Genomic DNA, 13,829 nt, shown 5'->3' on the forward strand with positions numbered 1-13,829 from the left:
CTACAGGCTTGATCATGACCAAAGATTGACAATTTTAGTTTCCATACCATAATTTCTAACATATTTTCGGTAACTTCACAAATGTACACAAACTCCCAGTAATTGTTAAGTCATCTGCTGACAAAACAAATCAGAATTTTTAAAGAAGTAGTTTCATTAAAATTTCTCCATGAATATATGAAGTTGTTCACTGCTTTAAGCATAAACTAATTTTTATGTTGTGAGATTAAAAATTTTCTTAGTCTGAAAAATCTCAGATTACATTTGTATAAATCCCTAAAACCTCCCAAGCAAATTTCAAATGTTTTTTTTGGTAAAACTTTTGATTTTATCTGTTATTTTTTCTACCCTAACTCTATACATGTCTGGACAATTTGACTGATCTCATAACAACCAAAATTAAATTTTGTAACATGGACTACATTTGTTTATCCTAAGTTCCTTTAAACTGACAACAGTATACTCTATTTATATTTAAATTTGTTTTGTTGCCCCTTTGAACCATGGGTAATTTATATTCCCACTATAAAATTTGTTAATCATCAAATTAATGTGAAGCTCATGTTACCGTATCAAATTACATAATGATCGAGCAACTCAAAAGTTGCTAACAAACTTACCTATCACTTTTTATTCTTATCTTATCTAACCTAAAAGGTTTATTTTTACATTTTAGGTACCTTTTTAGCAGTAAATAAATAATACTCATCAGTAAAAAAGAAAAAAATATTTTTGCTGTCAGCTATTAATGACACTTAACTCTACTCTCTTATACTAATGTTACTACTGCACTAAAGTTTATTTTATTCAAATAGATAATGCATCAAACAATACAGAATTATCACACACAAAAAAAGCAGGCAATGTTCCACAACTATCACAATTTTCTGTCTTTTTTGTGACAAGAGCTGTTAAAAATTCAACTAAGCTCAACAATATTTTCCCATGGAAATAAAGTTTGAACTGGAAGTGAAATAGATAATTCTTTGTGTCAGACATAAAAGACTGTTTAGTGTAGTATTATTAGTTAATTTTGTGTTTGTTATTTATTAATTTCAAGTATATTAAAAGTTGTGCTTCCAATCCACTGATGTCAAGGCCATGGACTTTTTCTAGAAGGTCTAAGTAATAGACATAAATAGCAGTGACCCAAAAAGTGGAAACAAAGAGTAAAGCCATGTGACTGAAAAATTCAGTCATAGAAAGACAGAAAGCCATTGTGGGATTAAATGGCATAACAGTTGATATGTTAGAGTGAAATTAACAGTTTGAAAGATATAAGAAGAAGAATTTGTCTTGTGGGTATTCTAAAGTAACTAAAACCACCTATCTGAACACTGACAAAAGGCAGACAATTACTGAAAGTTTATGATACAACTGCTGTAACTCACACAATGGTGTAAGTGAATTATACTCAGATATAGTATTGCAATAGAAATAGAGAAAAATAATTTGACTTGTCAACTGAATTCTAAAGGAATTGTACTGAAATATATGGAGTTTTGATAAGAAGAGAAATGTATAGCATTTTGGATACAACTATGATCTACACACTGTAAAGAATTTCTGTACATACATTTAACTTTATTCAAATATAGGCATTATTTTACAAACAAGTGTAGAGACAAGAAGTCACAGACAACTACTGTGGAAAATTCCATAGCCCAACACATCAATATATTTACCCTTAATATACATTTCTGACACTTTGTACAGAAAACAATGGAGTACAATGCACCATTTGACATATTAAAACATGTTTTTTTTTTTATAATGGTTATAAGTAATACAGTATTAAACATTAGACAGAGCTACTGTCAACTTCTGAAAGAGAGGATGTAACAGGCATGGCAAGAGTAGTCTGATTTTCTAGTTAATGGTTCTGTAACTAAACAAAATTAAAGACTAAAATTCATGCTTTGCCTGAACAATAACAACATTATAATGAGTAACATACATTTCATACTGCTTGGGGGATCGTGGTAAATAAATTAGAGAATAGATGACTAGAGAGAAAATGTCAATTTTCATTTTAGAGGAAATTCGTGATTTTGTTTTTTTATAATGTCAAATCTAATTAAGAGCTTAATAGTTATATAATATTAAAATTTGGATTAGTAGCCATGTTTTTATGCTAAAAGTATTTGTATGACATGAGAAAAAGTAGTTCAATTCATTTTTGAATGTAGTTCACTAAAAACTTGTGACATGTATACAAAAAGATGTCTGTAGCAAAAGAGTTAATGTAATACATATGTAGCATTGAAAAGTCCATTTTTCAAAACAAATACACATTACTTGCAAAATAAATTTCAACTTGTGATCATTCTGCAAAAGTCAACCAGTACTTAGCCATAAAAGCATGTATGCATTTGTTAAACTGAGTTTTGAATATAAAAATGAAAATAAAGCTGGAAGTAATATTGTTTAAACTAAAATCTTTACTCGCTCTTACATGGCTTAATTTTCTATGTGAGAAACACAATAAGCAACATTGTTTACCAGAAAACAAATATTCAGTAGTGAAATATTGTTTGCTCTTGCACCTAGGGTTGTTGGAAAAAAGAAACATCAACCATGAAACAAACTTTGAAATAAATTATTACAAAAAGTATTTGTATTTAAGACCACTAGAAAACACTGCACAACAATTTTTTTGAAAGGTTTTGCTTCCTAAAAAGGTTTTGCTGATTGTGACAGGTACCTGGTGGGTATGCACAAATATAGTTTTGGTTTTGCTTCATCATGTAGGAACTCTGAGAAATAGACAGTAAACTGTTTACTGGCAATAACGTATTTAATTGCGTTTATGTTTCTAATATGCTATTAAGTTCAACATAATTAAAAGTGTCTTGCTCCTGATTTTCATTTGTATTCAATGTCCGGTGCATCATGTTGCAGTGTCCAACAGTAGTCAGTAAGCATTGACGGATTCTAGTTACCATGATATCGTTTTTCCATTGTAGCAAAACTAAATATTTTGACGAAATGGTACATGATGGGCAAATTTGGATGTGATTTTCGTGATCAACAGCCAAGAATCTACAAGGAACACCCAACAGTGTTCAAGAAGCAAAAACTTTGTTGTGCAGTGTAATTACTAACACAGCTACAATTAGTTTTTAAACACAGTAAAATAGTAATATGGCTGCATTTAAAATTGCCTAACATAGGTAGTAACTGATTCAGCTATATTCAAGGTTGCTTAAACATATTCACTAACACAGCTATGTTTCAAATGATTACCTACAATATTTCACATTTTCCAGGACAGGTCAAACTTTTCATAATAGCATAAAGACAGTCACCAAATGCCTGTCAGTGGTAACAGACAAACATCTGTTTATTTAATCACTACTTGCAACTTTTATGTTAAATTGCCACCAAACATCCTAAATAACACAGAGATAAAACAATAGCATTGAAGATGAAACCTATTCAAGCACATACAGATCAATAGCTCATGAAATTTACTAAAATAAACTACAATTTGATAAAGGAAAACATATGGAAGCTGAAACTATCCTGCAAACATTAAGTAACTAGGTAGCTTTCCCAATGAAATTTTGTTTCCAACATTTTAAAAATGGCTGAAAGAAAATTTAAAACTTCTAGACATTTACTATTCTAAGTTGTAAGATAAAAACTTGAACAAAAAATAACACCTTCTAGACAGCAGCAAACTCTCAATGATGACATTCAATTTATGAATCTAATCCAAGCACCCATAATTATTAAAAATATAGCTGCCCTGATTGTTTAGCTTAATTAGTCACATTCTGCATGCTCTATTTACATATTAAACAGGAATATAAAACTTCAAATGAATAAAAACATACAGTTGTAACAAACAACGTTTGTAAAACACATGGGAAATGAGTGAATAAAAATCAAAACTTAACAGATAAGAACATTAACCTTTCTTTACCTTTTCATTAACTGTCTCTGCAAGTTCTACTACTTTCTGGGAAGCAATACTACCAAACTTCACAGCCTAAGGAGGGAGAGAAATGAAGATTACTTTTAGTCTATAGTTTTCAATCAGTAATCAATTTTAAAAATCTATCTACTTTGAAAAATTTAAGATTATAAATTTTTATTTAACTAAAGTTTATCTACCCTTGAGGCAGTTTAAGAGAGTATTAAAAAAGTAAAACCACTGAGACATGAGTGTACATATGTATATAGTTTCCTACATTTCACAATTCACTGTATCACAAAAAGTATTCACATGCTAACATTTTTTAACTACCATAAATTGAATTTCACATGTTGGATAAAAATATCATGTAATTTTTTGTTTTATGAGTTAATGATTTCACATCATTAACAAGTCAAAGACAGATATTCAGAGAGCTTCACACATAGCATTTTTACAGATAAAAAGTTATTCATTTTGCCAATTGATAGAAAATGTCCAAATTGTATTTTTAAGAAGTAAACTGAAACTTCAAAAATATCTTTTCTGTGTCATTTTGTCAACTTTACAGAAGCTTTGAAGGCTTTCATACACTAGCCACATGCATTTACCTGTACAGTACTTAACACACTGTTTTCCTGTAAATTATCTTACACACTAAGTACATTTTCCTGTAATTTACCTTGCAAATTAAGTATATTTTCCCATAAATTACCTTACAACCTAAGTACAGTTTCTTGTATAGCATCTTACAAACTAAGTATGTTTTCATGTATAACATCTTACGAACTACATACATTTTCTTGTATAGCATCGTATGAATTAAGTAACTATTCCTATATGGCACCTTACAAATTGGGTACGGTTTCATGAATAGCATCTTACAAACAAAATACATTTTCCAATATAACATTTTATGACCTAATTACATTTACCTGTATATCATCTTCTATAAGATAATTACAATCACTTGTATAAAATACTGCAAACTAAGTACATTTTCCTGCATAGCAATTTACAAACTAAGCACATTTTCTTACATAGTAGGTTATAAGTATGTTTTCCTATATAGCATCCTACAAACCAAGTATGTTTCAAGTAATAACATCTTGCAAACTGTTTTCCTGTATAGCACCAGAGATATCAACTATTTCAAATGACTGAGCATAATGATTGAAGACAGAGCCCTTTATCATTTGCAGCTACTAGACCTGACCAATGTCTCTAAGCTATTATTATATTATAACTATTATCATTTATTACTGATATAGATTGCTCATTTATGACTGTGTTTTGTACATTTAATAAATAAATTGTAAAAAATTATTTTGAAATTATGTCTTTTATTTAGTTCAGAGTAACAAATATAGTGGTAAAACAACATTGAACATGCACAAACAGTAAGCAGAAAAAGCCTTTGTGTAAGGACTAGTTTATATCATGTTTATGGTACTTATTGTAATAGTTTTGCAGCTGTTGCAGACTTTGCTTTTATGAGAATGTCTCTGGATGGTTGGGAGTTATAACACCATTGTCCATTTGACTGCATACACATCTTGTATGTTATAATACTGCTCAAAACTGAGGTGCTCAAGTTTGGTCTGAACTTGCCTTTGTTTTTAGTCACTAAACTAAATATCCTTTCACTGTCAGCATTAGAATGGAAGACTAAGAATTCCAAGCATAACCACACACAGAATATCATACTTCTGGTTGCCATTTCCATCCTTAACTGTAGACAGCTGAACCCAAAACTTGTCAACATTCGACTGAAGGACAGTTTGAGAAAGTATCAATTTGACAGTTCAAATACTGCCCTTCCAACTTGTCAATAGTGTCGTGCTCATGTGTATTGACAAGGACAGGATACCTGTCTGTGAAGAAGCGTAGAGAAGAGAAATCTTTGCTGACTTTCAGTTTTGGATCAGCAACCTCTGCATAAATCAGAAGTTAATCATTTAGAGGGAAATGTTTCATCATGTAATTTTTAGCTGCAATATAGTAGTTCTTGACACTGGTGTAGAAGCTGATCAGGTTCAGGTCCTTTTTCATATTTAACAACATATTCCTTGGCAGCATTTCTAACAGAAACTGCCTAATCAGATTTTTGTAAGGATTAATTGTTGTAGTGAAGTTCAGTGATGTTGCCTCCAAGATAGTCTGACTTGATGTATCTGATAAGTATATTTTTAACTTGTGTAATCAGAGTTATATACATAATGTGTATGCGAGGTTCTTCTCTTTGCAATATCAAATTGGCTTGCTCAAATAGAAGAATTGCAGACTGAAGAAAAAGACAAATTAACTTCATTTTGTTGCCTAAGAAAACTGTTAACTTATCTAACTTACTCTGCGCATAACTTTTCTTGGTTACTTCCTTGCTAGCTTTCGTTTTCTTCTCTTTTTTCATTGATTGTCTCTTCTTTAGTTCAAGGTCAGACTGGCTAAACATATATTGAGTTATATCAAATGTTTCTTTGTCTGCTTTTGGAGACTGTTGTCTTGTATCCCTGTGTGGCTGGGAAGGTGTCTTGAGTGTGTCCCTGTGTGGCTGGGAGGGTGTCTTGACTAATGTCCCTATGTGGCTGAGAGGATATCTGGAGTGTGTCCCTGTGTAGCTGAAAGGATATCCTCACTGTTAAAGTCTTGCTGCCTGACTTAGATGCACGTTTAGATCCTTTTGAATCTAATTTTTCCTTTGCACAGTGAAAATACTTCTTCAATGGCTTCCACATGTCCAATATTCTGTTGAGACACACCCCAAGTGATAGCCATCTTGTGTTAACAAGTTGTAGAATTTTTCTTGTTTCTTTGTCATACAATCGTTGAAACTCTTTGAAATGTTGTTTTCTGCTAGCACTTTTGTCCAGAAAATAATAGATATCTATCAATATATCAGAAACTGGGCAGGGCAGTTCTCTAGAAGCTTTCTGAGCAGCAATATGAAGTAAATGCTAGGCTGTCGTCTTGAGATGTGTCCCATCACACCTTTACCTATACCAGACATAACTGAGGCATTGTATGATGAAAAACTAAGACAGTTTTCCCACAGAATTTTCCTCTTTGTCAGTTCATGGTCCAAAAGCTTGAAAATATTCTTTCCCGTTAAAGCTTCTTTCCATTCCACCATTGTCAAAAGAGAACAAACAATTTTTCCAAGCAAAAGGTCAGGAATATCCAATAACCACTGGATATAGTTTTGAACCATCCATGTCTGTGGATCCATCTATGGCTAAACTGTAAACACTGTTAGTAAGTATGCTTGAAATCATTTTGTCACCTTCACAACCCAACATTTGTACAATGGCTGTAGTTTTGGTTCTAGCACAGCCATATTTTTTTGCTATATCAGAGTCTGGGAACATTTTTCTGAATAGATGTCCTGCATGATTGGCTACAGCTAGGGGTAAATTATGAGAAATGAAGAATTGCATGAACATCACTTCTGCATTTATGGTTTCATATTCTGAATTCTTACTCATAAATGTTGTTATCTGCATCGTTTTTGTCTTTGTCTCAGCCTTTTGTTGGTGAGATGCTGATTTTGTATGTCTGGAACAATCGTTTATCCCACCATGTGCCACAGGTTGGCTGACAAGCACTGATGACGTAACTATGGATTCCCCCACGTACCCAGTATGGAGAAGCACCACACTCAAACTATTGGTAGACGTTGAGGATACAAATATTTTTTATTATTTCAAGCACAAACATGATTATCGCAAGTAGCCATTTAAACTATGTCTTTTACTTATTATCAAAATTTATTTGTATCTCACTAGAAATATTCTTTTCACCCCTTTCAAGCCCTAGGGGAGGCAGAGAAAATTGCAATCCTAATTTTTCAATGTGTATTAATCTTCTTCCTCTGGGATCTTAAAATTTAATTGAAAACTAAAACTTAAGCACTTTAGACAAGAGATTTCTTTACTGAAGCTGCTTTATTATCATGATCTGTTTTGCAACTGAGCACTAGAATTATTTGCAGGGAAACCAGTTCACAATCATAATGTAATTGTATAACATAAATCAGTCTGAATGTTTTTATTAATATTGTGAGTGATGTTTACACAATCAGTTTTAGCCCACTTTAGAAACAATCCAGTAAATACAGTTAAATATAATTTGGTACAGTTATGAATTAAAGAAATAAAAAAACCTTTGACTTACCCCTTCTGAAGCTTTGAAAGCTAATTTTGTTGCTCCTATGGAAAAATTTGACCATCCCTGAAATTCAAACTTTATTGCTTTTATATGGATAATTATTTTATACACATGTTAACATCAAGATTTCACATACTTTACACAATAAAAAGCTAAAATAAGTGAATAAAAATTATTATTAACAAAGGAATAAAATAATGCCTGAGAGGATACTTGTTTTTTTCATTTACAATAAAATTCTTTCAAATTTTTTTCAATCATATTCATCAATCCATACCAAATAATGTAAGAAACTTATCAAAACATTAAAGTTATATCTTCACAACATGTTAACAGTGAAATGTTGTTACAGATAAAATTTCTGTCATCAAAGGACCAAGATGGGTATAATATTTTTGCAGTTGTTTTTACAAATTTTGAAGATAGAAACAAATTTCATCATAACCCAACTAACAATTACTCTTCCAGAACTGATGCAGAAATTGTTTATGTAACTATCTGTATGCTACAAATCCAACATAGCTGTGGAAATTACAGAAACTGATTTGTACTTAATGATCCTTGTCTCACAAGACATGAGGACCAATCTATCAACACCTTTCCAATCAAAATTTGACAAAATGATATAGTCAACATTTAATCAAAATAAGTTCAAGACAATGGTGTACTTGAAATGCTTAGGGTAAATTTATCAAAAATAAACTTAAGTGAAATTATGCAGAAACCCTCAATATTAAGAGTACACAGATTATGTCCTTATTCAACACAGATAATATGTCTTATTTTAGAATTATGTTGTAATAAACCTAAAACCCAAATTTCTAAGCAGTTTAGTTAGACAAAATAATTTTTAAATAAAATGTACAGCTGTCCATTGAAGTAAAGGTCTAGTTATTTTTCATAAAATAACTTCATCTAATATGCTTGGTGAAGCAATATAAGTAAGCAAATAAACTACACTGAGTAAATGTGAACAAACATTACAGTATAATATAACAAATACTCAATATATTATTCAAAATGTTTCACTAAAAATAGTTTTTCTTATGTGAAAGACTTGTAATTCTAACTGAAAGGCTGTCAAATTTTGAAAACACATACCCGATACTGAACATTGGAAGTATTAAATCTATACAGACTTTAAACAAAGAGATTACATGGTTGGTATAATTGCCTGAACTCATGTTGAGAGTTAAATAATACATCAAAGAACACAGAATAATAAAAGTAGTTTAATAAAAATTTGAATGTGACAAACTTCATGCAGGAAAAAGATACTCAGGCAGAGAGGGATAAAGGATACTGCAATGCTACATAAACAACATATGGTGAATTACAATGCCATCTTCTTCAGAATGGAAAAATATCAGTAAATGGTCTTACCGATGACAAAGATGACCAGGCTCCATCAAAAAACTCTTGTGACTGGCTGCGTGATGGCTGAACAGGGGTATTACCAAAACCAGTATATTTCCCTCCCTGACTGGGTGGAAGATCACTGAAAAAAAACATACATACAGTTAATTGCAGTTAAAAGATAAGTATTAAACAGAATTTTATTCAGTAAAATGATTTTGAAAAATGTTAGTACAGTACAGAAATCTACAAACTTTAGTCCTCAAAAAAAATGTTTTGATTTAAAAATACTAAATCCAGTAGAGGTCATGTGTTAAATTCAGCCTCAAGTGTTACTCTCTGTAACAAGTTCAGTGGAGAAACTTTTCCATTTCTTGTATTGTATCCTGCCTTCCATTTTTTTTATAAAACACAACCTTGTGACCTTCACATGAAGTGATAGTTTTCTGATTGGTCAGTTACAGAAAAAAGGTGAAAATGCTGATGAAGTTTGGTCTGACCTCCTTCAGTTCTTGTCTATTCCTGACTGCTAATCATTTGTGTTTCAGCCACTTTCAGTTATCCATCAGTAAAAATTTATTTCCTTTAAATAAAACCATTTTCAACTTGATTCTCTTTGCTACTTTTATCCATATTGCAATACAATTGTCCACTATTATAATAATCTACTCTTGATCTTAAAAACATATCAGAAGACTGAGATATAACCACGACCCTAGTCACAGTATAAATGAAGAGACTATTTCTGGTATCAAGGACTTCAAAGAAGAGGTATCTAATAGAATACAAACACCATGTTCAATTGACGCCATGTCAAGGAAAGTACACAACTTTCTATCAGATAAAGTGGGTTCTACAAAAAAAAAAAAAAAAGTCAAGAAAAATATACAAATCTCCATCACAGCCCATAATCAGGTCCACAAAACATGTTCCATATGATAAAGGAAGGCAAATGTAACACCTCCTCGTCACCATGCCAATATGGTCAAGGAAATTCCCCTTAACTGTGCATCTACCTCTTAGGGCAAAATTACAATGCTGAATTAAAAAAATATTGAAAAAATACTTCAGAGTTGAAATGTATTCAATAAAGAAGTCTCATTTCAGTAAGCTTCAAATGAAAACAATACTACTTGAGAATTTCCTGAATAGTTTTTATGAATGAAAGTGAATATAGTTTTCAACAAATTAGTGCTAATTTGAACCTTGTAATTTCCATACAAATGTAGTTTTGGCAATTCTAGTCAGTTTCCAAAACTTGGTTGTCATGATATGGTGTTATTATTACATATACCTTGGATTTCAAAAGCCACAGGCTAGTAAATTAAACATATTCAAAGCTCTTTTTCAGTTATTTCAAACCACATAGGCTTATATGGCATCCAGTTCAAATGATAAAAACTTAGCTTGGGTATATGCTGCAAGAAAAAAAGATATTTGTGAACAGCCCTCCCCACAATTAAAGTCCTGATTGTTTTTTTTTTTTTAATACAGCTTGAATTATTGGGTGTTTTATTTATTTTGCAGTGTTCAAAACGTTGTGAAGGTGTTTTTTTGTTGTTGTTGTTCTTTGAATCTGGTTTCCATTTTTCTGCTTGTTTCTCCAATATAGGAAAAGTCACGGCAATTGTTACATTGCATTTTATAAAGTATGTTGGTGTTGTGTTTGTCAATGTAGTTTTTACATAGTATGGACTTCAGTTTTGTTCCTGGTTTTTCAATAAATTTGGTGTTACTGAAATGTTGCATTTTGTTATAACCACAACATAACCATAAAAAATGCCCAGATACTAAGTAGGGAAACAAATATAAACAAACACAAAATCAAAGAATCCCTCCTTCTACAACAACTAAGACCAAAATTAAACCAATATAAAGGAACTCCTTTATACCTATACTAATTAATAACCTAATTTCTAACTGCAGTGCCTCTACAGCCCCATACCTGTTTAAACTCTTGTCCCTAAGACATATGCCAGCAACATTCAGTTGCAAGCAAACTCTCTCTTTGTTAACCTCATGACAACCTACAAAGGTCGAACTTTTGTTCTCCACTTTATTTTAGTAAAAGTATTAATACCCATACCACCAATCCTGAGATAAATTTTTACCTCAAGTGAGTTTCTCGTTATCACAGGATTTAAAACTTATTGTATATCTTAAATGAAACCTGTTGCTTAACAATTTAAAACCAAAACACTAGACTACTTATAATTTCAAAATTAAAAGAAAAAGTTATTTTTGTTGTATGTCAGAAGGCACAAAAACAATCACACTGCAATGTGGTGGCTTTTGATCAAAAGTAGTAATTTTCCTGCACTGAAAATGTATCTCTAACAAGCATTGACTTCTGCTCATGTACATAGTTATTCTCCTTCAGTACTGACCTCTATTTGCAAAATTTTGTCACGTCACAAGCCCTTCATTCATGAGACCCTCAAATTCACATAGTTTAACTGAATCTTGTATCCAAATTATCACATGACAAACCTCCACCAATAACAGTGATATACTCCTACATGACTCCTGTGGCCTCCTCTATGCTATTTTACTCAACTAGCACTCCAAGTTTAGACAAACATAAGCACCAGTTAACAGTGGGGAGGAAGGGTGAGAAATGTAAGCAGAAGTAAATATCTGTCAGAAATAATGTAGGAAAATTACTTCAACAAGTTACCTTATTTCCACTCACATATACAGCTAGAATCACATTTCATTCCAACTATATGACAATAGTGGCTGCTTATATCACTTGCCAGTGGGACACTCGCCCTTGTTACCCTTGTGGTACACACAGTGGATCTCCCTTTTGGACTTGCGTTTCCTGGCATGTTGTCTTCCAGGTGCTTTCCTCCTCATTTCGAATCATCTTTCCAGTCCCAAAGTACTTTTTCCCAAGAAATAAGCTCTCAATCCTCAAATTTTCAATATCTTTGCCTCTTGAGGGGTATTCCTTCATTAGAAACATTTGACCTCTTTCTTGATTCCAAGTTACCTCTTGTTGTTTGTTTCCAATTCACCATCCACTCACCCTTGCTGTGAATATATTCAGACAGGATTAGATCCACTTTATAAATTTAGTTCTCCTCAATTTGTCAGCCTTCTTCCCAAGGAGATTTTAATCATCCATGTCACTCTGGGTCAGTTCTTTCTAAATGAACCTTCCTGGTTGGCACAAATCTGACTTTCTCAGTTGTTTTGGCTTTATACGTACTTTTGTTCTGGATTGATTTTACTAACCTACACTCTGGGTGCTCATGTTGTACATTCTTCTCTGTATTTTAATTTCTGCCATCTTCCACCTTTATTCTCGGTGGGGTCTGCATGATCACATACCTGCTCTGGAATGTTTAATTGCTTTCAAAACTTCTTTCTATTGATTCTATTTCCAGCAGTTTCATTCCCTTGTACCACTTTTTTTTCCTTCAACCCTTACCCATTGGATGTGACTTATCATTCAACTGGTCTTTTATTCCGTCTCCTCCTTTCCATAATCAATTACTGGCATCTTGAATCTGATCAGTTACCTTATATTTTACTTTATCTCAAACTTATAGTTAGTCCACTGGAGGTACTTCATCTGGCAAGCTCCTCATACATCCCCACAAACAAAATTAATATGTAAAAGTATAAAAGATAAATTACAACAAAAGTGAAATATGAAATACATGTTATATTGAAAAAGTAAGTATGGGTGCATTAAAAATAATGAATGAAATGTGATGTTTTGAAGAAAGATAATAATTAACTCTCTCATCGTGGCCTCAGCCAACTTGACCAACCATGTGAACACTTTATACTCATTTAAAAGTTTTTAAAGTTTTAAAACTTATAATTCTCAATATAGTTTATATACCTTCACAAAATTTTGCAGTCTTTCACAGAAAGAAATCATATTTATAATGAACTAAAATAAAAGTTTCCATGAAAATAGTGTTTTGAATAATCAGTGTGTAATTTTTATGTTAAGATCAAAAATAATTTCCTTCATTTGAAAAATTTCAAATTTCCTTTGTGTAATCTCTAAAACCTTCAAGGTATATTTCAAACTTTTTTTCAGTAAAACTTTATATTTCACCTGTTATTTTCTCAAATAAAAATGGGATCAGTCAGTTTGATCAACCTTGTGACCCCTCCAATCTAAATTACATTTTTCTTTCTAGAAAGACTTCAAATTTTAACATGAAACTACATTAGTTTATCCTAAGTAGCTTTGACTTTTAACAATTTACAAGATGTGTGCAGCTCACTTTACATTATTGAATTACATTATGTAAGTACTGTTCATGTACATGCTTTGTGAAACATTTGTATTATTATTTACATTACCTTAACTAATCCAAAAATATCCCTATTTTTACCTTTTAGTTACTTTTATAAATGTAAAAAA

The 13,829-nt window shown here is 31.7% G+C and overlaps 1 protein-coding gene across 1 annotated transcript in view; it reads right to left on the reverse strand.

Annotated features, from left to right (window-relative positions):
• Positions 1 to 13,829, reverse strand: part of ArfGAP1 (ADP-ribosylation factor GTPase-activating protein 1) — a 76,058-nt gene that overhangs the window by 30,631 nt on the left and 31,598 nt on the right. The window contains exons 7-9 of the mRNA XM_076469634.1: positions 9,467 to 9,581; positions 8,090 to 8,146; positions 3,929 to 3,994 (exon numbers count right to left, since the gene is read on the reverse strand). Coding sequence (XP_076325749.1) covers positions 3,929 to 3,994; positions 8,090 to 8,146; positions 9,467 to 9,581 — 238 coding nt within the window. The remainder of the gene's footprint in view (positions 1 to 3,928; positions 3,995 to 8,089; positions 8,147 to 9,466; positions 9,582 to 13,829) is intronic.

Source organism: Tachypleus tridentatus, chromosome 12 (genome assembly GCF_004210375.1).
Source record: "Tachypleus tridentatus isolate NWPU-2018 chromosome 12, ASM421037v1, whole genome shotgun sequence".
NCBI lineage: Eukaryota > Metazoa > Arthropoda > Merostomata > Xiphosura > Limulidae > Tachypleus > Tachypleus tridentatus.